At 40.2% G+C, this 24899-nt stretch overlaps 2 protein-coding genes across 2 annotated transcripts; both read right to left on the bottom strand.

Annotated features, from left to right (window-relative positions):
- Nucleotides 1–7599: 7599 nt before the first annotated feature.
- Nucleotides 7600–9481, bottom strand: LOC114135757 (cytokine-like protein 1). The gene is made up of 4 exons (XM_028003308.1): nucleotides 8930–9481; nucleotides 8800–8844; nucleotides 8454–8600; nucleotides 7600–8350 (listed from the first exon to the last, which is right to left on the bottom strand). Exons 1-4 carry the CDS (start codon nucleotides 9071–9073, stop codon nucleotides 8249–8251), a joined length of 438 nt encoding a protein of 145 aa, XP_027859109.1. The 5' UTR covers nucleotides 9074–9481; the 3' UTR covers nucleotides 7600–8248.
- Nucleotides 9482–9597: 116 nt separating this feature from the next.
- LOC114135756 (limbin) lies at nucleotides 9598–24137 on the bottom strand. The gene is made up of 23 exons (XM_028003307.1): nucleotides 23650–24137; nucleotides 22904–22979; nucleotides 22499–22677; nucleotides 22343–22399; nucleotides 22044–22230; nucleotides 21848–21948; nucleotides 21612–21677; nucleotides 21362–21496; nucleotides 20581–20720; nucleotides 20168–20492; nucleotides 19848–20087; nucleotides 19077–19252; nucleotides 18570–18729; nucleotides 18264–18440; nucleotides 17856–18166; nucleotides 17167–17341; nucleotides 15765–15908; nucleotides 15426–15653; nucleotides 15123–15334; nucleotides 13982–14069; nucleotides 13712–13887; nucleotides 10372–10473; nucleotides 9598–10125 (listed from the first exon to the last, which is right to left on the bottom strand). The coding sequence occupies exons 1-23, from the start codon at nucleotides 23857–23859 to the stop codon at nucleotides 9771–9773; spliced, it is 4020 nt and encodes a 1339-aa protein (XP_027859108.1). The 5' UTR covers nucleotides 23860–24137; the 3' UTR covers nucleotides 9598–9770.
- Between the last annotated feature and the right edge of the window lie 762 nt (nucleotides 24138–24899).

Raw genomic sequence — 24899 nt, 5'->3', positions numbered from 1 at the left:
GCTTAACAACAAATAAAGCAATTGAAAAGCAGTGGTTTAGGTGTCGTTTTACGAGTACGAAATGGAATCAGGGAGGTACGAAACGGCTTCACTTAGGAAAAGACCAACCGTATTCGCGAATTTTTATTACACTGTAAAATCGTATTTAGTGATTTTACTTTTACGAAATAACATAAAAATATCAATAAAATCCCCAAAAAATAAAATAAGAAATCACAAGCGGTATTTCTTTTTCAGCATTACTTTAAAGAACTGGCCTTTCGCTGGTTCACAACCGGCATCCTCCATGGCAGATCCCACACCACCACCTTCTGTCCACAGGCAGATTAACAGAACCGCAGCAGTAAACACGCATGTGGAACCACTAGTGCACTACAGGCTCATTTTATTTACATAACACACATATTATTATTATTATTATTATTATACATATAATGTACGCAACTACCAGCCCTTCTTTATCTCATTACGATTTCCTAAAAGCAAAATAAAACCATATAACTAATATAATCATTTATAGGCTAATGCAAAAATAAAATCATTTGAATTGAAAAAAAAAAAAAGTGAGCCAATTTCACCTGTTTATGTCCATGCGTGTAACTGCATGCCTGTCCAGCGCCGCGTGCAGCCTATAATAATAATAATAACTCCACATGAACGTGATAAATCATGGCTCAAAGATAGCCATCATCGGCAATTTCTTGCGGATGTCTCTCCACTAAAAGCGAGGAGGCTAATAAAACCTGGCCTCCTGCAGAAAACCAGATGTTCACGTTTTGACGGGAATGTACAGCAATATCACAGCGCACTTTTTCAGAAATGAAAAACCGCAGTAGGTTTTTACCATGGAGTCAGCTCTGAGAGAAAAGAAGAGATAAGAAGAGATGTAAATCGACCTACTTTTTTTTTTTTTTTTTTTTTGCGTGATTGTGATTCGGCTGCTGAAACCTCATTTAAGCGGATGAATATAATATTATTGATAAACATTATTACACAATCAATATAGTTGTTTTATTATTTCAAGTGTATACGCTATTTGAGTTATTCTACATAGGATATGATGGTAGGCTGACAAAAATTTAACCTTACTGCAATGATGAGAAAATTAGTTAAAGGATACCACTAGAGGGCAGCACCGTCTTGACCTCCATGACATGAAAGGTTGACGTCTTGCCCTTTGCTCAGCCGTTTTTGTGCTGAGCAGAGACAAGAGTAAGGTTTTCAACGATGAATTTGTTAAATCTTTTCACACTAAATTAAAATTAAATGTATTATTCATCATTATGTAAGCCAAAACCTTGTAAGATGTCTTTAGCGGGAGAAGAATAACAACAAAGTGTTATGTCCTTTGCTATTGAGACAACATTACTGTAAAATGGCAATGAAAGAGCTAAATGCTATGAAACCCCCCTAAAAAACGTTGAAACACAAAACACATGACTGCCAGTTCGGCGTATGGCTGCACTGTATTAGAAGCATCAGAGAAAAAGTCCAAACTCAACTGATAAGCTGCCAAAAATCAAAAAGTGGCGAGAGGAAAGTTACTGTTCAAGGAAAGTCATAAGTCTGACTTCCAGCATGTCACAACAAACACATGGAACAAGGTGCTGTGGTCAGATGACACAAAATGGTAACATTTCATCTAATAAAATGTGGGGAAATAACACTATGCCTCTGAGCACACAATTTCCATAGTGAAACATGGTGGTGGCAGCATTGTTCTGTGGAGCTACATCAGGAGGTGAGAGGATTTGATTCAGGTGCAGAAATGCTTCTAAAAGTAGCAGGACAGTGGGTTTTGTTTATTTTTATTTTTTGGAAAATCTTAAAAAAAAACAAAAAAAAACCAAAACTGGAATAACTAATCACCCAATTTAATCCAAATACGGTTTGATCACCGTGAAAGTTATTTGGGCGTACCAGAGTAAAGTGGGATAAATACACAACAAATGGCACTCTTTTGCCAAATATTTTTAATAAGAACGTTCAAAACCATATATTCTTTTTACTTAAAATCCCAATATTATAGATGAACCTTTGGTTATAGTGTCACCAAAAGTGGAAACGGTAGAGGGGGAGACTTTAGCAAGGCTCCGCAGTGAGATAAAGTGAACACTTACTCTTGTCACTAGTGTCTTGGATTTTCTGAAAACATACTCTTAGCCCTTATCAGTATATAAAACAACAGCCTAATAAGGTGTATTTAGTGTACGCAGGGGGACAACATTGTTTACCACAACACAGCCTCTCAATCGCCTGGTTTACTGACGAGCACAATTATTATAAACAGAGTAGAGAATGTGCCGGTCATCTATTGGGGGAAACATTTCCTTATGCGCACTAATGAGGCAACACTTCTCTAAAAAAATGCAATAAAAGCGCTAAATGTGATGGAAAATTGCCTGAAAGCCCTATAAAAGAATCGGAATCTCAAACTGCATGGCCGCTACTTTAATGTGAATAAGTTTGTGATGTGTTCTTTACAAGGGAATTTTATTTTAACAAAGCAGAGAATGATTACTGATTGCACAGCATTTGGGGTTTTTTTTTTTTTGGGTGCAGAACCTGAACATTACATTGCCACGGCCGCCTGCGGTTTTAATGTTCTGTTCTAGTTTTGCTTTTAAGAGTAGGTGCATTGTGCTGCCCTATAATTATGATTAATAAGAACAGCAATTAGGCTTTATGAGCGTACTGTGGGCAGGTTTTCTCAATAAGCCACATGGTGCTGACTAACAGTTTGGTCCTTTCAGGGTCAGTTTATTATAGCTGCGAGGAGTTCAGACATGATGGTTCAGAAGCAGGGTCTACTTGGAACAAAGTAAGAATTGGTTTGATGGATTCTAGGGATTCTTCACGGAGCGGATGTGTCTCGGTTTCTGTTTCCATCAAACAGTTTTCAACACGGCAAACTGCCTGCCGGATATGGATAAAAGTATCGAAGAACTGATCAATATTTTGAAAAGACTAAATATTGGAGTGCTAAAATTTGACAATGATTTTACTCAAATATATAGTGCTTTTACAACGTGTTCAGAATTTGTCAGGTCTGACATGGATGTATCATCTTCATGTGGTGACCTGACAGCCCATAGTAAACCCCACAGACTGTTACTGCCACTACCGTGTTTCACAGTGTTTATGCTGAGAAGGAATTATAGATGGGTGGATTTTTTTCTTTTTTTTTACTCATTACATTTCATGGCAATTGGGTTCATTGGATTTTATTTAGAGGAACCAGGGTCAACAGGGCATGTATCTTTCTCAATCTGCTTCACAATTATGCAGCACTTTGTCTTGGTCTACTAAACAAAATTTAAGCAAGATACCTTGAAGGTTATGGTTGATTGATGAAATGTGAAAAACTTAAGAGGATGTGAATACTTTTTCAAGGCACTGTTCATAGTCAGAGAGGATTAATAATCAATAAAGTCTTGTCTTAAGCTAATGAAGCATTAAAAATGTGGTACTTGGTTGACTAGCACCATCTGCTGATCGATCCGAGTACCTTAAACCTGCTGCCAAAAGAAGACCATGACTGCAACTCTACTTGTTCCTGAAAGCTCTCATGATTCTAACTTAAAAGGTGGATCAACTGTGTGATTACTACAGCAACCATAAGGTCAAGCTGGCTAAAGGGATACACTGCAGTGGTGAAACATAACCATGGAAACTCGGGTCAGAATGAAGATTTTTACATGAATTATTGAGGAATGAAGCCACTCAGACAAAGCAGCAGAAGCAATAATGTAAGTATTAAATCAGATAAGTACTAGTTCTGGTTAGTATAGTATATTAGTATACTAGTATATATTTAGCATAGTTGGTATATTTCTTTAAATGACATCAGTGAACTGATGATTCAGTTGTTATTATAGACCCTTGTGTGATCCTTGAATAGTTTCTATTGTTAAAGACCTGACTCAGCTGAAACTAGTCTTGTTTTTAGTAATAGAGTCGTAAAAAACGTTCTTCTCCTCAGGATTTCACCACTTTGTGTACTTTTAAATCAATAAGTCATGGCTCACTTGGTAAAAAGTAGATCTGAATGTGCGTTTAAATTGTGAAAAGTCACATCAGGATATGCAATGAATCATCATTGATATTTCTATCAGTCTGTGTCAGTAATTTTAAGAAGGATAGCCAATACTTATTGCTATCTAGTTGTCTTTGTGTATGTGATTTGGGAAGGGGTGTGGTGTTTAACTGAAGCAGAGAATAAATGTCACCTATGTGGTTGCTTTTTCCAGGTGTCCAAAGGGTAGGCAAACATATATCAATAACGTTTGGTTATTAGCCATTGCAGCAATATTAGTATCAGATAACCAAAGGTTAATGTGATGGGTGGTAGAGTACACTAGGGTGGAAGAAGATAACAGCCACTGTTTTAGCTCTTGTATTTATTTCTGTTATTCCAATATGTTGAGGTCAGACATTTTTAAAGCAGCTTAAGCATTAGTGAAACTGACTCCACCAGCAATTTGTGTAATGGGCCATGTGGGATATTGCCCAGGGCGGCATCGGAAAAGAGGTCTGTCACATCCATGATACATTTTCTGACCAAAATGCAGAAGTCCACTTGTGATGCATGATGAAAATGGTAAGGGGTTAATTTACAATAAAAAATGTGCCATCATGTAAGTAAGTGATAATGAAGTAAACTTTATTTGAAAGTATATAAAATAGTTCAAATAAACCACAAAGTGATTTACATTGTAAATAGGTGTAACAAGACAATAACAGAAAAACCTAAAAGTAGACACAAAACACATACAATGAAAATCATACAGCCAAAATCGAGTTAAGAGCTAGTCTAATTCAGTCTCCATGTAAGGATTTGAGTTTTCTGTGTGTTTATTTAGGTTTCTGTCAGTTGAGTTTCCTTTTGTCTACCCTTGATTGAGCCCAGCTGTGTCTAGTTCCCTTGATTACCCTCTGTGTATTTAAATCCACCTGTGTCTCTTGTTCGTTGTTGGGTCCTCGATTGATGTCATTGTGTCTATCTGAGTTACCAGTTGCTACTGGTATCTGAGCTCTTAGCCTTCTTCTCACCTGTGCTGCCTGGATTTAGTGCTTAATTCTTCATTAAACCATCATTTCCACTGCATCTACCTCACCACTCTACTACTGCAAAACAGGACACTCCAGCCGGTTCATTAAAACACTTAACAGATTCAAAACAGCACCAAAAATGGAGGCAACACATTCCACAAACCTGGGTCCTCTGTTCAAAATTGATCTCTTTCTGTCTAAAAATGTATTCAGGGAACCTTTGACCAGAATATGCTGCAGAGGATTGGGAATCCTTTCTAGAGCGTTGTCTATGGAGACGACACTCTAGCTGTTCAGGGAAACTGCTAGTGGGTTTGTTTTTGTAGGAGGAGAGAATGATCCTTGCACCTGGGGGAATGTATGTCGCATCAGGGGAAAGGTGGTTCTTTCAGAGAGAAGCAGAACTGATAGATTGGGCAAGTGGCAACACCAGTGGTGAGCAGAACTGCAGAGAACGACTTTGGAGAAGGTGAGTTTTCCAAGTAAGTTAATGTCACGAGGAGGATGTGGCTCTAGAGGTCTAATGTGAAAGCATTTTCAGCACTAGCTTGAACCTGGGAGACAGAGTGAAATGTGGGCAGGGGATAACTCAAGGAAGTAAAACTGACCAGAGAACATAAGAACTCAATGGAGAGAAAACACACTGAAGGGCCTGACTCCACATCACAGGCAGAGTGGTCACCCAGCTGCTCATTTTATCCACAGAGATCTTGATGATGAGAGGACTGGAATGTGCCTTCTTCTTCTTAAGAACATCACCAAAGCTAACATGGCTTCAGTAAGATGTTTAAAATCAATCAGGGATAAGACTTGCTGTATTTGTGAGCAAACTGAGCTCAAACACAAAGGAAAGATTACATTTCATTATATCAATAAGCAAATCTAAAAATTTTAGATCTATGCCTAAGATTCATGAATTTATGGGATGCCCCTGGCGGCCTGGAGGCCTTACGCAGCAGCTTCATTTGCATTTGCCTTGAGTCGATTGTGACACGCATAGACCAAAATCATGACAAGAGGGAACCAGCAGATAAAAGCCGTCTGCCATATGTGTTAGTTTTGCCCAGAACAGACTCATACTTTTCCCGTGAATCGAAATGCAATAACGCAGTTCCGCCAGCAGAGGCCAGCAAAGGATAGGAATGAAATCAACAATCACAGTCTAATGGTTTTAGGAGAACTTGGGGGAGGCAGAGTTCATAATGTCCATAAGTGGGATGTTGATAGACTCCTAAAAAAAAGAGCTGAACACCTAAATCAAATCGAAAGGCATTTACACAAAATAGTTAAAAGGTTAATAAGATTTTGTCTTCTAAAAGATTTATTAATTTTTTCATGCAGGACAAATGTCAAACTATACCAAGCACTAAAGTTTGTCTATTTTGGATCACTGGGTACTTTTTTACAACCAGTTGACTTAAAAGCAAAAGAAAAAAACAACTGTTACACTTACAAAGGTTTTGATGAGAGTTTAATAGCCCCTGTTCACAAAATTGCGAATGCAACCAAGCTTGTGTTTAAACCAGCCCAGCACTGAACTCATATCTGATTTTGTTTTCTTCCATAAAACCTATCATTTACATCATTTAGTGTTAATTCATTGGCTTTTCCACTGTTTATTCAAGACAGGAAGAATACATTTGATCTGACTGATTTTTCACCGGCATTTTAACACAGCTCTCATATTTTTGTCAGAGCAACATATTCCCCAAAAGTAAACAACAGAAAATCTCCTTAAAATATATTGTCAAACCAAAAGCCCTTTGCTGTTTCTTTCATTGGTTTCACATTTTTCAAAGGAGAGTTTAATCCCCTGTGCACCAAAGCCTGATTTACACCTACATCTACCCAGTCCGCTCTACTCATTGGTTGACCACAAGCCCCTGTGTGAGCTGATGAAGAAAACATTAGATGAGAACATGAGCTACAGAAGAAAAACACAACACCTATTTTGGAAGAAATCCAACGAGAAATCTGCTGTTTTCTTAGTGTGGAGAAATCATCTCTTGGGGATATAATACAACAATTTCGCGAATATTCTGGTGAGAAATCCTTTCATTCTTGCACTTTAGCTCAGTTTACAAACCAGTGCATTATCAGGAAACTTCAGTGAAAACTCTTTATCTCTGAGCTAAAAATAGTATAAATTGTAGCGCATGCTAATGGATGATGTCCTAGTGACTGGCACAAATACAAAGGGGTATGAAAAGTAACTAATTCAGCTGAGGGAGCAATAAAGTAAAGACTGAATTATAAATCTAGTTATTTTTAATTGTTTGCGTATCAGATGAGAGCTGGTCATTTTGATTCTGTGCTGTTTTATAATTTTCTCCTTTAGTGCCAAACATTTTGGCAGCAAAAAAAAGAGCTCCATCCCACAAGTCTCCGGCATACAGCTACTGAGTCTGAATCAATTTGTTTGTTTTGAAGTGATTTAAATGTGAGATTTTGTTTTACATAGCAAAAACATCACATTTTAATGGAAGTGTGTACTTTAGAGAATGATGTGCAGTGCAGAATGATGGGAAGAAAACACGGACATGGAAATTGATAGGAAAAGAACTTTTTTATTACTTGAAAAGAATAACAACCTCTACTGATTGCGAGAGTATACATGTTGATGTGAACAGTCGTTGTACTTATTATTCATAATAACAAAGTAGCAGAAACATCACGGCTCCTTAGATGCAAAACCTATTCAAGAACATTCAGAGAGATACAAACGGTACAAGAAAGAGGAAGAAAACTCCATTTCTTCTCCAACATGTTTGACGTCCATGTCGAAGCCCTCAATTGTTTACAGGAGGCCACCCTGTAAACATCACAGTTGTGTTACTGGGGAGCTCCCAGTAACGCAACCTATTCCTGCTAATTACACACAAACCTTTGATCACCCCTGGTAAATAAGCAGAGGTCAATGCTGCACACACAAGCACCTTGTACTGGTTTATTATTTGGTTTTCATCGGCATGGCTGGTATTCAGCTAATTTCCTGTGGAAAGTTCTCCGCTTGCTGCTGGAATGTGACCACACGTGTCCCCCGACATGCAGCCTGTCGCCCAGCCCTCAGCCAGCGAACATGCAGGACGTTAAACAGCCTCGTCTCCGGTGTTATATGCTTCCTTTTACTGCTCTACATTTGGATACAATAGATTTCTACGAAGGTATATGTCTGTGTGAATGAGTGTGAGCTGTCTCATCTGTCCTCTTGCAGCAGCTGCAGTCTGTCTTCAGCCAGGTTTGGGCTGCTGCGTCCGGTGTCGATGGCCTCACAGTCGTCTGTGAAAAACACCAAGTCCTACGGGGACAGAAACAACAAAAACAGCAGAAAAACGCAAGTTTACGTTTGGTCGAGCTGCTCCGGCTTAAAAGTAGGGAAAACACGGCCGAGAGGCTCTCACCCGGTAACAGATTCTGGTGATGATGGTGAACAGGTTCTGGGTTTTCCGCTTCAACAGGACCATTCTGGGCTTCTCTCTGCAGCTCTGGCTGGGATGGTTCAGCACCACGTAGAGAAAGTCACGCAGTTTGTTGGTGATGCATGCGTTCTAGAGAGATAATGGTATGTTTTTGAACTAACATCTTCATTTAATTAGATGTTTTAACCTTGATGCAAACAACCAAACAGTTTGATTGAATGTAGCTCTTATCTGACAGTCAATCATGTTCACCTGAAACAACCCTTAATACTAGACAAAGACAAAAAAACCCCCACAGGTTTCCTCTATAGATGCTTTTCCAACTTACATGCACATCAATGTGGATGACAGGTAGAACTTCAGCACACGCTTTCTACAAACCAATCAACACAGCAAGAATTAGACAAAGTAAAAGCCTCGGGTCTAACATGACCACTGCTGCAGTGAAGCGTTCTTACGGTGCGATAGGAATTGTGGATCTTGTCCAGCAGGGTCATGATTTCTTTGCTCAGGCTAAGCGATCTGGAGTAGCAGGTCGGAGGAGCGCAGTCGCACTGAAGCACGACGCTGAAGCAGAGGAGAGCAGTCAGTCCCAGCCTCATGTCTGTCAGCTCCAGAGAGGTCCGGCTGCCTGTACGGGAGTTCAATGAGTAGGCTGCAGAGAGAACGACTGGCTCCACCTTTAAGGATGGAGACGGAGTTAAAAAAAAAAAAGAAAGAAAAATGAGGATGACGTGGAAGAACTGGAAGGCTCAGCAGGGAAAACAGATTGACTGTTGGAAAGGAAATCACAGCTGTAGAAATGAGTTAATCTTACTCTGCAAAAAGCAGATCCAGTATTTTTTTTTAGTTTTTGACTGTTCTGGTTCGTTAATGCAGACTATGGAGTGCTGTCCAGGCAGAAAACAAGACATATTTCAGCTAAAGAGATAAGAAGTAAAGAATGTTTTAAGAAACAAAAGCCAAAACTGGATATTGTAATATTTCCAGCAAGGCTATTCAGTTCCATTAGTGTGTTTATACCAAATCCATATTTACATGTGTCACTGTTTGAACTGAATTACTGAACTAAATGAACATTTTCTGAAATGTTCCAGTGTCTAATGCAAATAAATGACATAAGGAGTAAGAAGTCAGCTGCCTTTAATTGAAACAAAGCCGGACACTGCATACATAATAAAAAGTACAAAAATATGCTCTTTCAGCTCCAAAGTAAAACTATGAATTTATTGGTGATTTATTTATTTATTTATATAATATATTTACAACATAAACATTAGAAAAGGCACTGTGTTAGCCTCAGGTTGCAGGAGCAACTGAGCCTTTCTTGAAATTGAGAAAATTCCTCTTCTTTTTCCTTTCTGGAACCACAACAGAGTTATTGGATTCCGGTGGATCCCGAAACACAAACAAGCGCTCTCCGGTGGCGAGGCTGCCCACCGCACCGCAGGCGGAGTCTGAGGTTACGCTTTCCCCTGCGGGGCCATGCGCCGTTTCCTCCGTGTCGCTCCGCAGCTGCGGAACAAGTGCGGCTGGTGTCAAAACATCCCGAGCTCCTATGTCGTCAGCTAGCAACGGTCCGGCATCTCTGGGACGCAGGAGACGGGACCTAGGGAGCAGCTTTTCCACCGCGCTCAGTCTCTTTTCCTCCAGCCTGACAGAGTTGGAAAACAAAGGGGCCGCTGTTAGCTGGGTCAGAGTATTTCTGTGCTTACCTCATGCTTTGTGGCCACTGGCGCCAAGCCACAAACATTCCTCTGATCAAAGCCATGTTTCACTTTAATTTGGGATTTGTCAATGATGATGGCGAACCACTGATCCACAAGTTATTCTCGGTGGTAGCTGAACATCCGGCCTTCATTTAAAAGCAAAGATAATCGCAGAAACGTGCTGAACCCACCTCTCTCTTTCCACAGCGCCGTTTGGCGTATTAATGATGATTTTCCGCACCGCAATTTCTCTCAGTCTGACAGGAACGGCTCTGTTCTGCTCCCCGGCACATCTGCAGAAAGAGGCATCGTCATCATCGTGGTCTTAAAGCAACTCAATGGCTTTACACCAAAAAACTGTAATGTCACGTCTCTACCGTCAGGCGCCTTTCCCCCACAAAGCGGTGTTCTCATTCAGAGATGACTTCAGGGACACTTCTTAAAGTAAAAACATTCAGTTCGCTTCACACAGCTAGAGTGAGGCGTGAACTGCATGATGCAAAAGTCAAACTCTGAGAGCATAAAAGCAGCCATGAGTGGAGCTTTTCTTGTCCACAGCCCAGTGGAATAAAAGTTCCCATTACGGCAAACCTCTAAACGGAAGTCTGCAACCACGAGGCATGTTCATATCCCTAAAACCTGTTGTCCTTTTGACACGTTACAACCACACACGGTATTTTATTGGGATCTCATGAAATCACTGCAACAGATTGTCTTCATAAATCAGACTAATTAGTCAACAGATTCAACCTGTGAGGGATTTAATCTCATCTTAAATGCAGCTGTTATCTGAAGGCTTCACAGGTTGTTCAGGGAACATTTGTGAACAAGCAGTATTGAGAAGACCAAGGAGCGCAGCAAACGGGTCAGGGAGAACATTTTAAAGCAGGTGATAAAACAATATAACTTCTCTTCTCACAGAGAACTGCTCAATTTATCATCTGGAAATCCAAAGGCCCAGGAAGAACACATGTTAGAGGCGGGAGACACAGACAGATGTCTGTCAATCATAAACCTTTTACACCGTTCATTTCTTCGCGAGGAGCTAAATTGTGAGCAGAACTTTGTGAAATCAGAAGCTGATTTTGAATGAGTTGTATTTGAATTTACGTTGCTCAGATTCAATCGGGATGACTCAACATGAATAAAGGCACTTAGAGACTAAATCTGAATCAGCATAATCTGAAATCCATGTACTGGTTTGGAAATAATTGTCACTAAAACACAACTGAATTTAATATTTTGAAACTTAAATTGATTTGAAACATTTGATTTTTGTATCTCATCTTCTTGAAAGATGAAATAAAAAAGTAATTGAGTGCAGACTGATAGAGCTATATTGGACTTCAAGGAACGTAGAGCATTTTGAGCTGGAATGGGACACAAATGAAGTTGTCAGATATAATTCGTCATGTCAAAAGAGCTGACGAAAGTTGACGATAAACAAATTACATGGATAAGAGGAACAGTGATGTAAACAAATGCTAAGTTAGCACAGTTTGTCCTGGGTTAGAGTCAGTTTTCAAAAGCATTTTTTTTTTCAATTTTAGCCAGTCAGTTTTGATCTGAGCAAAGCAAATTCAAATACAACTTAATTTCAGTTTCTGGATCAGCAGGGGATCAACACTTGTCAACACTTAGGGCGACTGTGGCTCTATGGTAGAGTAGTCGTCTTGTGATTGGAAGGTTGTAGGTTCGATTCCAGCTTCCTCCTGCCACATGCACACAAATTGCCTACCTATAAGTGTGTGAGTGCGACTCGGTGAATGTGACTCTAGTGTAAAGCGCTTTGAGTGGTCAAAATGACTGGAAAAGCGCTATGTAAGTTCAGTCCATTTACCATTGTCATAATCTGACACATCTACTTCATTTCTTGTACACCTTGGTACTAAACCCTACTGATCACGTCATCTCGCTTTAGCAGGAGTATAAAATGGTTAGAAAAGGCAATTTTCCTGAACACTTTGAAAATAACAAAGACCTTGAAAGGGAAAACATACTGCATGGTTTTCCAGACACAATATTTTCTGCTGGATTACTAAGCAATCCAAAACTCCTGCTGGAGGCATTCCTCATCAGCAAGGCAAGCCAAACTCAGCAGGAGACATAAAACAGCGTTCCAGGCTATTAGGATAAGAGAAGGAAGCGAAATGAGGAGTAAAAAAGTTTATCTCTTCATCTTAGCTGAGGGGAAGCAGACTGCAGCGAGGTTATATAAATTAAAGATCTCACTTGTAGATGGTTGTGTTTCAACAAGCTTCGATTAGAAAACTGTTTTAACAAATCTATTAGAAATAGAAGCAACGTGAAGCAGCTGATTTGTAGAAAGAAGTGTGCTAGCTTGCGCTAATTTGTTGGTCGCCAAAAGGGCTGAAAGAAACAGCTGGCTCTGTTTTCAGTAAGAGAACTGCTTTAAACTCCTCCACAGATTTATCATGCAGTTCAAACTTTGCAATATGTTTTTTTTTTGTACTAAATTTATATCATGTTAGTTTGCCAAGGCCTCAAGATAAGTCTCAGTTTTTGAAGGATAACCATTTGGTTTTGTTTTAGAATATGTTAAAATGACTTTTTGAGAAATACTCCAAAGGCTATTGAAGCAAAAATGATTATTTTGGGGGTAAAACAGAAGATCTTCGACTGTCCTAGATTGATTTTGTTAACTTAAAGTAATACTGGTACAACCTGTGTTCGCAGCAAGAAGGTTCTGAGTTGCTGAGTAGCAACCTCAAGAACTTCATTATCACTTCTATTTTTCAAAATGAAGGTCATATTGTCCACTTATTTTGGATTTAATTTTTTTTCAGTCTGCTAACTGAAGAGTTTTTAATTTCAATCCATTCTTAGCAAATATTCCTCAGCAAAGGATCAACAAGATACAGGTGTAGAGCCATGAATTGGTGGTCTTCACACTTTTTCACTGCAGAGAAAGCAAAAGAAAACACTTCTACCCACTTTCCATCAAAGAATAAAATAAGTTGCTGATTTTAAATTCATTCCACGATGTCAGTCTGTTGCCAATGTGTACACTGAGCCGATTTAACACCCTCTTGCCATCCTGAAAAAGTTTATTTAAAAAAAAACATCTCAAAAACAGACAATCAAGCAGCGAGATTTAACTGGTTAGATGCCATCTAAGACAGGTTCTGATAAGTAAGATTACTTTCAAAAGGCACTGACTGATGTGAAAGAAAGTTAAAATGTTTGGAGTCTCTGTTTAAATTGACGGAACGGTTTTTGTGTTTGACACACAACACAGACGTGGACATAGATTTGGTGAGCAAAGGTTGTTCTTAAGGGAGAAAAGATAGGGGAAAAACAAAGAATTCCTCTGGAGCTGCCTAATCACATCAGATTGCCAGAAAAACTCTCAAATGTTTTTTTTAACGTCTGCACCAGAATGAGTCTCACTATAAATCAAACCTGTTCTCATCATGTCATCCAATACAGTTTGATTAAATCCAAAAAGAACGTGACCCAAACGAGGCTTTGGTCGTTTGCCAGATAATAAACCACAGACTCTCTTCTTACCCAGAGTGTTCTTGCTCTGTAAAAGCAGAAACGGGATGTTGTTTGCGACAGAGCGCGTCGCTGAGCGAGAGAAGTTCACTTTCGGGCAGACTTGGGAGGAGGAGACGCAGAACCTCCAGGAGAACGTCGTCAGAGACGCGACTCTGCTTCACCAGCTGGGAGGCAAACTCCAGATCCTGTCAAGTATAGACTCTCTTTACGCTCTGTTAACCATCAGCAGGATTTCCATCGCGTATTTAATGTAGAAATGAACAGAGAATAAAATCCGACCTGGTCACAGTTTGAGTAAAGCCTTTTGAGCTCGATCTGTTCTTTTAATTCTTCCTTGACTTGATTGCTGGTGGAAATCTCTTGAAACCTGAAGAGAAGAACAGTTTTAACACTGGGAATGTCTAAAGCCTCAGTTGACCCCTAAACCGTTTTAACACCGTTTCTATAGAAACATCCAAACACTAGGCAACCTGCAAGTTCTCTTTTTTTTTTACATAAAAATAGAGGAAAAAATGTAAAGTAAATAGCATTAAAAACAATTTTTTTAACTATTAAGACTAAAATACACAGACAGTTGAATGCTAATTTAAAACAAATGAATAATTAAAACCAAAACTTCATGAGTAAGCTACTCTAAAAGATGAATGTTTTCAGTCCTGATAGAAAAGACCAGACATATTTTCATAGTTACTAGGGGAACGGTATTTGCCTTACAAAACCAAGTCCACTGTAAAGTTTAGAGAAGAGCTTATGGGCTGAGGTTGTTTTGTCACAGGAAGTTCTCAATTAGTCTAATTTCCTAAGGTACTAACTGATTAATAGACTAGAAAGCTTGATCACAACCTTGCTGGCCCTGAGGTTTCTAACTGAACTGACTCTCTAACCTTGTGGTCACAGGGTCAATAACAATGGCTTCTGTCCTCTTTGTATTACGATGGAGAAAATTCGGATCCATCCTCCTACTGACACTTAAGAGTCTGGTCAGATGTCATCAACATATGCATGATAAGATATACTGTAACGCCTCCTAATCTGAGCAGGCAGGTATACAAATACTGAATACAAGCAGTCTTAGGATGGAGCCTTGAGGAACTCTACATGTGATTTTGCCATTGCCAATGTTGCAAACTAAAATCTAAATCATTTCAACGCTATCAGTCGATCTTACTCCCACACGGCACTGAGGTTCAGTAAAATCAAAGCCTTTTTGATGCATCACTGTTCAAAAATATGACATTTAATACTGAGAGCCATCTCAGTGATGTGGTGTGCTACAAAAAAAGCTAAAAACAAGTACATTTGTAGATAAAGAGCCTGTTTAATGAGGCGTACAGATTGGGTGTGTTTATTTGTTTATATGTTTATTTGTTGCAGTTTGGGGGGAAATGAAAGATATTTAGAAGTTAGCTCAATAGCTCACCTTTCAAACGTCAAAGCAATGACCTGCTCACACTTGTGAAGCGCATCCTGGAGAATAGGCGTCATGCTGCAATCGGGCTGGAGCTCGAACACGTCATCTTCCTCTCTGGCCTCCTCTCCCTCAAAGACAGTCTGGATCTTGAGTGACAGTACTCCTAGCCTGTCCAGCTCTGTCCTCTCCGATTGAAGCTGTTGTTCTGCTTCTTCTAGGCTCTTTTGCAAGATTTGCAAAAATTAAAACCCCCTTCAGTTTAAAAGGCATACAAAGAGACAATGGATGATTCTCCAGACAGGATCTACCTACCAAGCAGTGGCTGTGTATACTCTGAGCCATATCCTGTAGTTCTGAGACATTTCTCTCCCTGAGCTGTTGGATGAGCTGGCTTTGCAGGGTGACCATGGCCTTGGACGTCTCCAACACTTTGGCCCATCGCTCAGCCTTCTGGAAGATGACTGTAGCCATCTGCATTGCCAGGTTGTCTGCCTGACAGAGCAGATAGTCATCCCTCTCCCTCTGCATCTCCTCCATCACCTGCCAAAATCACAAACAATGGTTTGATATAGAGAATTTATTGTAAATGTTACTCCAATTGGACTAGTTGTAAAAGCACCTGAAAATGAATCAAAAAGAAGACAGCACTACCTTGTTCATAACACTGTTCTCCATTTCCCTTTCTTTCTCAAACAGATCAATCCTGTCCTGGAGCCGTTTTTGGAAACGCACCACCTCAGATGTATCTGCTTTCTTTCTGGCCTCTGTGCTTCTCCCCTTTGATTGCATATTTTCCTAAAAAAACAAAAGAAAAGAAAAAACAGAAACCACAAGTATTGTTGTGAAATAACTCCAGGTAGAGGGTTATGTTATGATTAGAAATGAAGCCACCCTATAAGTCACGTCTAATTTCTTAATATGGAGTCATCCAGAAGCCACGTACTAATAGGCTACAGCTGTCTTGTACTCCCAGCGTACACCACTCACCATTTCTCATCTAGTTAAAGCAGCATAAGCCAGAATCTTCTTTTCATGTAGACTAAGAGATGTGGCTTAATGGAAAATATCAAAGAAAAATTGGATATATACCGCATTTTTCGTACTATTAGCCGCTACTTTTTCCCCACCCTTTGAACCATGCAGTTTATAGCCCAGTGCAGTTTTTTTCTTCAATCACCAGGGGGCTCTTTAGCAGAAAATGAATCATTGGCAGTCAAAATCGGAAATCAAAGAACAAGCACATGCTAGCAGCAACCCCGATGAAGGGGTTTGAGTTTGAAAACATTTCTCATGTTTTCAAACTCACACCCCCTCATCATGGAAAACCACACGAAGAAGTTCATACGATGCCACTTTTAAGTTCAGGGCTATCGATCTGGTAGTACAGGAGGGTAGTAGAGCTGCTGCACGTAAACACGGCGTGAACGAATCCATGGTTCTGCATTGGAGACGCAGGGATGCGTCCTTACCGAGAGCGGCGGAGATGCCAGCGGCTTATATATGTACGTTTGCAGTTTTGTTTTGTTTTTTAAACTTTGTGGGTGCGGCTTATAGTGAGGTGAGCTCTGTAGTCCAGAAAATACGGTAGTTGAGTTTTGAAGTTACAGCTAAAGAAAAGGACTATAGAAATTTTAATTTAAGAAAATTACGACATTAAGGTGCATATTATAGTTTCTGCTCCTGTTCTAATCAGCCTTGTTGCTCCAGGACTCTTATTTCTCCAAACAACTTTGTCACTAGAATGCTTTATTTTAGGGAGCCCAACTGCACAAGACTTGCTTTTCTTCACATAATAAGTTTATCTTTTACTGCATGTCCCTGCAGAGGGACTCCAGACTCAAAAAGCTTTTTGTCTTTCATGAAGACTAACTTGTGCTATTTATTGTCATATTCTTTAAAGTATTCAAGTCCTGCGGTTCTAAAACATAGGTTATGTACAACACTTGTTTGAGTATATATTTTGAGAAAACAGAGGTCACTAGAGTCAACGATTTTTAACTGGGTCTGTAAAAGCAAATAAACAGATGACTGTAATATGTGTTTATTTATTCACCATCTCCTCTTCGCTCTTTGCTCTCCATTCAGCCAGAGCAGCGTGGAGTTTAGATCTGGAGACGGCGTGGGGAAGCACCAGACAGCGATCTATGACAGACAGACTCTTCTGAAACTCTAGCTTCATCCTCAGCCGGTCGTCCTCAGACAGCGTCAGCTGAGACGAACACAGACACCTAAGTGGGAAAGTTGGAAATAAACAGAAAACTTTATACATTTGAGGTAAGAGCTTTCTTGACAACTGAGCTGAATAATGGTAAAAAAATGCTATTTCCATTATTCATTGTTTTAGCCAGTCAATCATCTAGTTTCAGCTACTTCAGTAGTTACTGGAGAATTTCTCAACATGTAATGTGGAAAACAGGGATTCAGATTGTGATGACAGAAAATCTGTCATACAAAATACTAGGGGTGAACTGATTGCAGTTTTCTGGCCGATCGCTGATTACCAATTGGCATGACTTGGTGGGCGGGGCTAACAGTCAATTTTTAGACCTTGCTGAGGTTGATAAGATCAGGGAATAAGATTGGCTTCACATGCAAGTATCAACCGATCACCAATCTCCCAAAATTAATGGAATTGGCACCGACAAACCAGTGCACTCCTACAAAATAATGCTCTTCTTTATTTCCTTTAATGCAGCTTTTCCTATATTTGGATTTCATGATTCATGTTATCACATTGCTGACCGAAAGAAATCTCTCCAGTGAGCCCTGAGCTCCTTCTGTTCCCGCAGCTCTTGCTCCATGCCTTCCTGCAGAGACTCCCTGGTGCAGCTGAGGGTGCGCAGCGCTGCCTTGCCTTCCCGATGAAGCCTCTCCTGGCCCTGCAGAAGAGCACCAGCCCCTTGCCCTGCAGACTTGCCAGACCCCGCCTCGGGTTCCTCCTGCAGCACGGGGTGTTTGGCACCCGGCGGCAGCAGCGTCAGCACGGCCTGAGCCGCGGAAGGCTGGATGGCTTTCACATCAGCCATCACTCCCTGGATCCCTCGCATCGTCACCTAAAGAGAAAGCAGAAGGTGAACCAAAGATGTTCACCTTGTTCATATTTCAGCATCCAGCTCAATTATATTACAGCGTCTGCTGTCAGAGGGGCACCTTGCGGATGTCAGCAGCAGCCTCCTCATCCAGACTGTTGATGAGCTCTGCGAGCTCCAGGCTGCGAGCGGTCAGTAAGTTCTGCCAACACTGCAGATGGTGCGCTTCGTCCATCTTCTCTTCCAGACTTTTGGTAATGCTGGATAAATCCCTCTGTCTCTGCTTGTGGACCCTCAACTGGAAAGGAGGAAACGAGGAGATTACTAACAATGCAATTTTACTTTAGAAATGGTTTTTAACAACCGGTCTCCCTGCCTGTCCCCAAATGAACTGACTGAATGAAGTAACTTCATTTAATCTCCTCACCATGTTTGAGATGAGCTCTCTCCTCTTATTGATCAGTCCACAGCGCATCGCTCTCTTCTCCTGGTTCAGGGTCTCATCTAGTCTTTGCCTCACCATAACGAGGTCTTTCTGGGCCTTTTCTTGCAGCTGATTCAGCTGCTCTGAAGGTACAGCGCTCCCACTGGTGGTCAATGCAAGCAACAACTTCAAATAATGTCTGGGATCCACAGTGATTTTAATGTGTGGCAGAAAGTAAGGATTCTACGATACATGTTAGAGATGATGGGTGAATAGAGCCAGCTGTTGCGTGGGACACAAGTAAATGCAAAATACGACAGAAAAGGATTTCCAGAAGTTTCATTGGCTCTCTAATGAAACAAGTTGTGGGCATCTTTGCAACTCCCACATATAAAAATGATGACATTCACCCAAATGTCATGTAGGTTGGTTTGAGAAGTATCTGAACGCTGTGTTGAGTGAACATGCTGGTGTTAGTGGGATGGGGGAGAAATGGGCTGCGGTGCCGACCTCTTGATGTGGGAGAACCAGCTGTCCAGGTTGCTGGAGGCGCTGGAGAACATTTCAGAGATCAGGTCCTCGAGGCTGTGCAGGCTGTGCACCAGGAACTTCCTCTGAGCGCTGCGTTCAGTCAGGACGTACCGCTGATTGGCAACAACCACATCCAGCACTTCCTCCAGCTGATCCTGGTCAGAAAGTTACATAATACTGCAATGAATTAATAAAATAAATGTTTTCTTAAATAAAATTAAAAAAAAACATGTGTAGATGTGGTATTTAATGACTGTCATACATCCATGGTTTCTATCTTCAGTACAATTTTGAAGCCATCTCACAAAGATTCAGAAATCTGTGAATCTGCTGTGCATGCCCTGCTGGAGACCTTTTTTTTGTGTGTTTTTAATTCCTGTTTGTTTTCATTAAAATTTTTTACTGTTAAAAAAATTTAAAAGAAAGAGCTTCCTAATGTTGTAAAAACTGGATCCCAGGCTCATAACATATTCATGTTCAATTACAATTTCATGAAAGGCAAAATGCTTATGAAACTCAGTGTAGGGCTGAAACAATCAGATTTATCATGATGAATCGATTGTAGAAATCAACAAGCTTTCGATTTAAAAAAAAAGGAGGAAAAGGAATTGGATTAACTCTCTATTTGCATTTTGTAATGTTTTTTAACTTGTATAAAATAAGCTTAAGTTGTTAAATGAAAAATCTGCAGAAGGTTGACTAATCATCAGAATAATCAATAGAATAATCAATTACTAAAATGATGTTCACCTGACAAGTGAAGTACTCATGCTGCAGTCTCTTTGCTGTGCTCTTCTCTAACTCGCCCATCCTCGTGGCCTCCTCCAGCTCTTCGGAGAAGATCTTGTGCAGCTCCACCCGCCGCCACTCGATGATCTCTCTCTGGACTTTCGCCGAAGCGTCCTCACGTTGGACCAAGAGGACGCGGCGAAGGTGACTCTGCCTCTGCTTGTGCAGCTTCTCCAGGAGGCGGCTGCATTGGAGAAACTCCTGGAAACGTCACAGACAGAAGGTCAGTGAATGGGGTCATTTTAAGGGTATTTCTTCCAATCAAAACACGTTCTTGCTACCTGCTGGTCCGCATGCTGACGAAGCCTCTCGGCCTCGGCCTTTTCAGCCGCTTGTTCCTGATGCTCTGCCTCCATCTCTTCATGCGTTTCCAGGTTACACTGTCCAGCCAGGGCAGCCATGCGGGCGCCCCGTTCTTCCTTCAGGCGGCCCTCCATTCCGAGCAGCTGACCATGAACCACACTGAGCAGCCTCTGCTGGGCCTGGGCGCTGATCTGGCCCCGTGACAGCAGCCCCCCAAGCAAGCAGGACATCAGGTCTTTGTACATCTGAATGCGGGTGGCCTCCAGGTTACTGGAGGCTTGTAGCAGGGAAGACGTTTCAAGGCTTCAGGAAGAAAAACAGAAAAAAGTAAAGCAGTTTGATTATCCTCATAGTTAAATTGAGGGTTTTAATAGAAGATTAGTTTACTGACTTATCCAGAGCTTGGTACATGTTCTGTGGATCCTCCAGCACCATGACGTCCACCATCTTGTCCTCAAATGCAGCCTCATCTTTGATTGTCTCACTCATGCTGGACTCTGCATACTCAGGGTCCAACTGACATCTGATTCTCTGCAGAACAAAATGCAGCAAGTGCATGAATAATAAATCACACATTCACAGAAAATAAATACAAACATATGTGTATTTTAAAAGCACATAAAAAATAAATACTTGCAGCTGAAACACCATATTTAAGTCTTTTGGAATATTTACAAAAACTTTTATTCTTGCCTTCTGATAATAGAGCAAATTTTCCCCGAGTTTTAGATCAGTAAGAATGATTTGTATTTGCTAAATGGCAGAATAATGAATTTAGAAGTTTGCATATACAACAATGAATATGTCTTTAAACAGTGTGGGAATGATGATGATGAGGCCATGGCTTTTTAAGCTTCTGCTTTTTAAGAATGTTTTGATTAGAGGGCAACGAGTGGATTATGTCATGGTAAAAACTCAAACACTTATTTTGGTCTGATCAAAGTAAAATTCAACTATTTGGCCACAATGAAAATAGTTTCATGTGGGGGATAAAGAGAGAAGGTTACAAGCCAAAACACTTGGCACAAGTCATACTATTTAAAAGGCAACAACTCTTAATGTTAGACAGTCAAGAAAAAATATTGTTTCTTTCTGATTTTACCTGTATATCTATATATACAGTATTTTTACAAATGAATGAATAACTTAACAATAACTATGAATTTTGATACCTTTCGCTGAAAAAGGCAAAATCTTTCTCTGGAACTAGTGAATTTAATAGCGAGAACCCCCAGCAACAGCAGCACCAATGTGATAAAGAAACCAGCAACAAATCCAGCAAAATGGACTCCATGGTTGGGATAAATCTGGAAAGAGTTTCAACAGGACAAGATTTCTTATTCTCATGAAAGAGAAAACTTAAAGAAAGTTCACAAACAATTGCTTAATTATGCAAGAAAAAGGGCATTCTTTGTAACTTACCTTATCAGTTGAATTTACTCTCAGTGTCAGATTGGCTCTCAGTGGCCCAAACATACTGACGTCATTCTGTGGGGTAAAGAGGTCAAAACACAGAAAACATACTTAGTAAGATTGCAGTGAATAATCCTATTATTTTATTCTGAACAAATGTTGAGATTTTGAAAGAGTTGGTTTGGCAAAGGCACTAGTTAGAGTAAATAAAATATGATTAAATAGAAGGAGAAACCTTTTTTCACCTGTGATGCATTAGAGAAGGTCAGGAAAGCAGGAAGATCAAGGAGCTCATTATTGTGACTCCTTACGTGAGCAGTGTAATTAACCACAACATGAGATCCGGCTAAATCAACAAAATCCAAATCAGTTTCTGGTTCCCAGAAAGTACACGTTTTAAATGTTAATAATACTGTAGAACATTCTGATGCAGTCACACACCCAGCAGTGAATCGATAGCAAACGTCTGGTAGCCTCTTTCGACGACCCTGCCTTCAGTTTTGATGGGTTTGATCCCAGATATGGAGTCTCGTATGGCCACCTGAGACAGGTTGGTCCCACCCAGGGGGCTCAGGTTGTGGATCAGCAGGAAGAACGTCAACTGGGGGGGGTCGGTGTCGAGCTTCACCTAGGTCGAGTTGATTGACAAGGAAAGGTATGTCTTTTTCTACCAATAAAGTTCATGGACAAGCAAAAGAACAAAACTTTTGCCAGATTTATAATGCACGCGGCTGATGTACCTGGGCACACTTATAAAATCTAACCTCGAAGAAAGATGGAGGTACAACATTCTGAACCTGTGGAACCAATAAAAAAAAATATTTAATTTCTGACTATTTCTAAAAATATATCAAATTATTCCAATAAGCTTAACATTCAGATCAGAAAGAGATGACCTGAGGAGGAGGCTGGTGTGGGGTGTGTCTGATGAGTGTGCTTCTGCTCTTTCTGAGGTGCACCATGTTTGAAATGTAGCTAAAGGGGGAGTAAATGGAGTGTTCCCATGGCCCTAGGGAAGCCGACGACAAAGATGGGTCCCATCCATAAACAGACAGGAGCCCGTTGTCCATTTTACCTAAAGACCAGAAGAGAGTATTTGGAGAAAACTTGAAATAAACACAGTTAAAATGTCTGAAATGACAGTCAATTATAAGAGTATTACTCATTTAAATGCATTTTTCTTAGTTTTGACCAGTGCACTGAAAGATTTTTATTGAAAAGTCTTAATGTCTTACATTAAACATGCAAGCATGTATTTAGAAAAATAGAGTCAGCATTTGTCTGCTATTGCTAACACAAACCATTAATCCTGAGCATCGTTAGGTCGGCTGACGTTCCTCCTTGGTCTTGATGCGTTGCATGAAGGGTGCAGAGGTTCTGCCAATGGGAAAAATACTGTTATACATTAATTGAGAAAATTTGTAGCTAAAAGAACACAAAAACCCTTCATGGATTACATAAATATATCAAAAGTATTCAGACAATGCAAGCAAATAATTAAAGAAATAATTTCCGAACATTGTCATCAGCACACAGTAACAATTCGGATAATTTCATGCTTCAGACTATGTGGAAACAGTTTGCTGGTGGCCCTTTCGCTTTAAAACATGACTCTCCATTTGGACATTAATAAGCGAGTTGGATTAGGAGGAACTTGACTTGAGTACACAGTGACATCAACTTGACAAAACATGTTTGGTATGATTTAGAGCAAAGCACTGCAAGTCGGTTCTTCTCGTCCAACATCAGTGCTTGACCTCACAAATGTTCTGATGGGAGAATACTAAAATATCTCTGTGAAAGGCAGGTTATTGAGAATGGGAAGAAATTACACTTTATGTGTCAATAAAAGTAAGCGTTTCAATACTTTCTGCCAATTCTGACGGGTGTAGATATCGTCAGAAATAACACTGCTTAAGTAGAGCATCCACTGTAAGGATTAAGTAATAAACTAATTACATACTGCGCAACTCTGTAGCTTTAACGACACGGCGAAAAATAAATATGTAAACACAAACAAATGACAACAACAAGCTAAGTTACTTACGCCACATTTCCCTGAGGTAAAAGGTGTTGTGTCCCATTTTGTACCGTTACAGCAATAATGTTCACCATTGTCCTCCGTGACACCGGCGCGCAGTTTGACGTTGTGACCGCAGGCAACATTCAAAGAGAGCGAAAACAAACACAAAACTTTGATATGCAAGAAAAACGAGCATAATGTGCGCCTTTGTGCGATTAAGTGTACCCGAAACATCCGTAATTTAGCGAGCTACCAGCGGCTAGCTAACTGTCCGTCTTGTTTCTGCATTGCGCCGCGGTTAAAATCCTCTAAATATTTACTTAACTTTGCTTTATTCGCAATAAATGTATGAGGGTGCGCAGCGCACAAGAACATCGTGCCTGGTTGTCTTCATCTAATGGCGCAGCATGGTAACAGACACGCCGCTTACAACAGACTTCTCCGGCGTAGACAGAATTAAAGTTGGGGAAAAAAATGTCTCGAAAAGTTGGAAAAGATGGAAAAAACAGACTACTCCTTTAAAAATGATCAAAACAACGACAACGCCATGAAGCTTCCTGTTACATCTTTCAAAATAAAACATACATTGACGTTGCGTGTTCAGGTATCTCTGGCTCTTGCATAAATGGCCCCTAGGGACTTCCTTTTCTAATGTCCAAAAAAAAAAATAATTCTTAGAACATGCTTATTTGTGTCTTTTTACATGTAAAATAAAACGTTTTTAAATCTTAAATGGGGTTCAAAGACTCTGTGTCAAAACTTTCAGTTGAGTCTTAGTATTTATGATTATCTGAGATGCTCCAGTGCAGCTCAGACTAATTAAAAAGACGTAAATAGCCTTTTAATTATTCTGGGATTAAAAGCCCTAATCAGATTCCAATTTCAGAGTCATCTACTTTTGAAGTGTACAGCTAATAGCCTATAGGGCTTGTACTGTACATACAAAAGGTGGATAATTTCTCTCAATGAATAGAACACACAAATAGAAAATAGGAAACCTATCACAAAGTGCCAGAATTCATAAAATATTAAATCATTAATGACTTACTTTATCCTGTGAAAAATTGAAAACAAATGTTGGAAGATATTAATATATAATATGTCATGAGTGACTTTTTTTTTGCATCGTGTGCCCCACCAGGCAATGCTGCCCTGAGCAGAAAGCCATATCCACCCATCCATCCATCCATCCATCCATCCATCCATCCATCATCTTGCGCTCTTATCCCCAGTGACCCTGAACAGGTCGCCAGTCCATCGCAGCAGAAAGCCAT

The sequence above is a fragment of the Xiphophorus couchianus genome, chromosome 20 (assembly GCF_001444195.1).
Source record: "Xiphophorus couchianus chromosome 20, X_couchianus-1.0, whole genome shotgun sequence".
Taxonomy (NCBI): Eukaryota; Metazoa; Chordata; class Actinopteri; order Cyprinodontiformes; family Poeciliidae; genus Xiphophorus; species Xiphophorus couchianus.
The sequence above is the reverse complement of the archived record's forward strand: the minus strand, read 5'-3'. Positions and strand labels throughout refer to the sequence as shown.

What these genes read in the sequence shown, in the direction of transcription:
- LOC114135757 (XM_028003308.1), bottom strand. Translation starts at nt 9,073, where the DNA reads ATGAGGCTGGGACTGACTGCTCTCCTCTGCTTCAGCGTCGTGCTTCAG. An exon ending in TCCACAATTCCTATCGCACC is followed by an intron (nt 8,845 to 8,929) that starts GTAAGAACGCTT and finishes ATTGGTTTGTAG; the next exon opens with AAAGCGTGTGCTGAAGTTCT. An exon ending in TCATCCACATTGATGTGCAT is followed by an intron (nt 8,601 to 8,799) that starts GTAAGTTGGAAA and finishes TTATCTCTCTAG; the next exon opens with AACGCATGCATCACCAACAA.
- LOC114135756 (XM_028003307.1), bottom strand. Translation starts at nt 23,859, where the DNA reads ATGTTTCGGGTACACTTAATCGCACAAAGGCGCACATTATGCTCGTTT. An exon ending in GAGTAAATTCAACTGATAAG is followed by an intron (nt 21,497 to 21,611) that starts GTAAGTTACAAA and finishes AACTCTTTCCAG; the next exon opens with ATTTATCCCAACCATGGAGT. An exon ending in GTATACACAGCCACTGCTTG is followed by an intron (nt 15,335 to 15,425) that starts GTAGGTAGATCC and finishes ATCTTGCAAAAG; the next exon opens with AGCCTAGAAGAAGCAGAACA.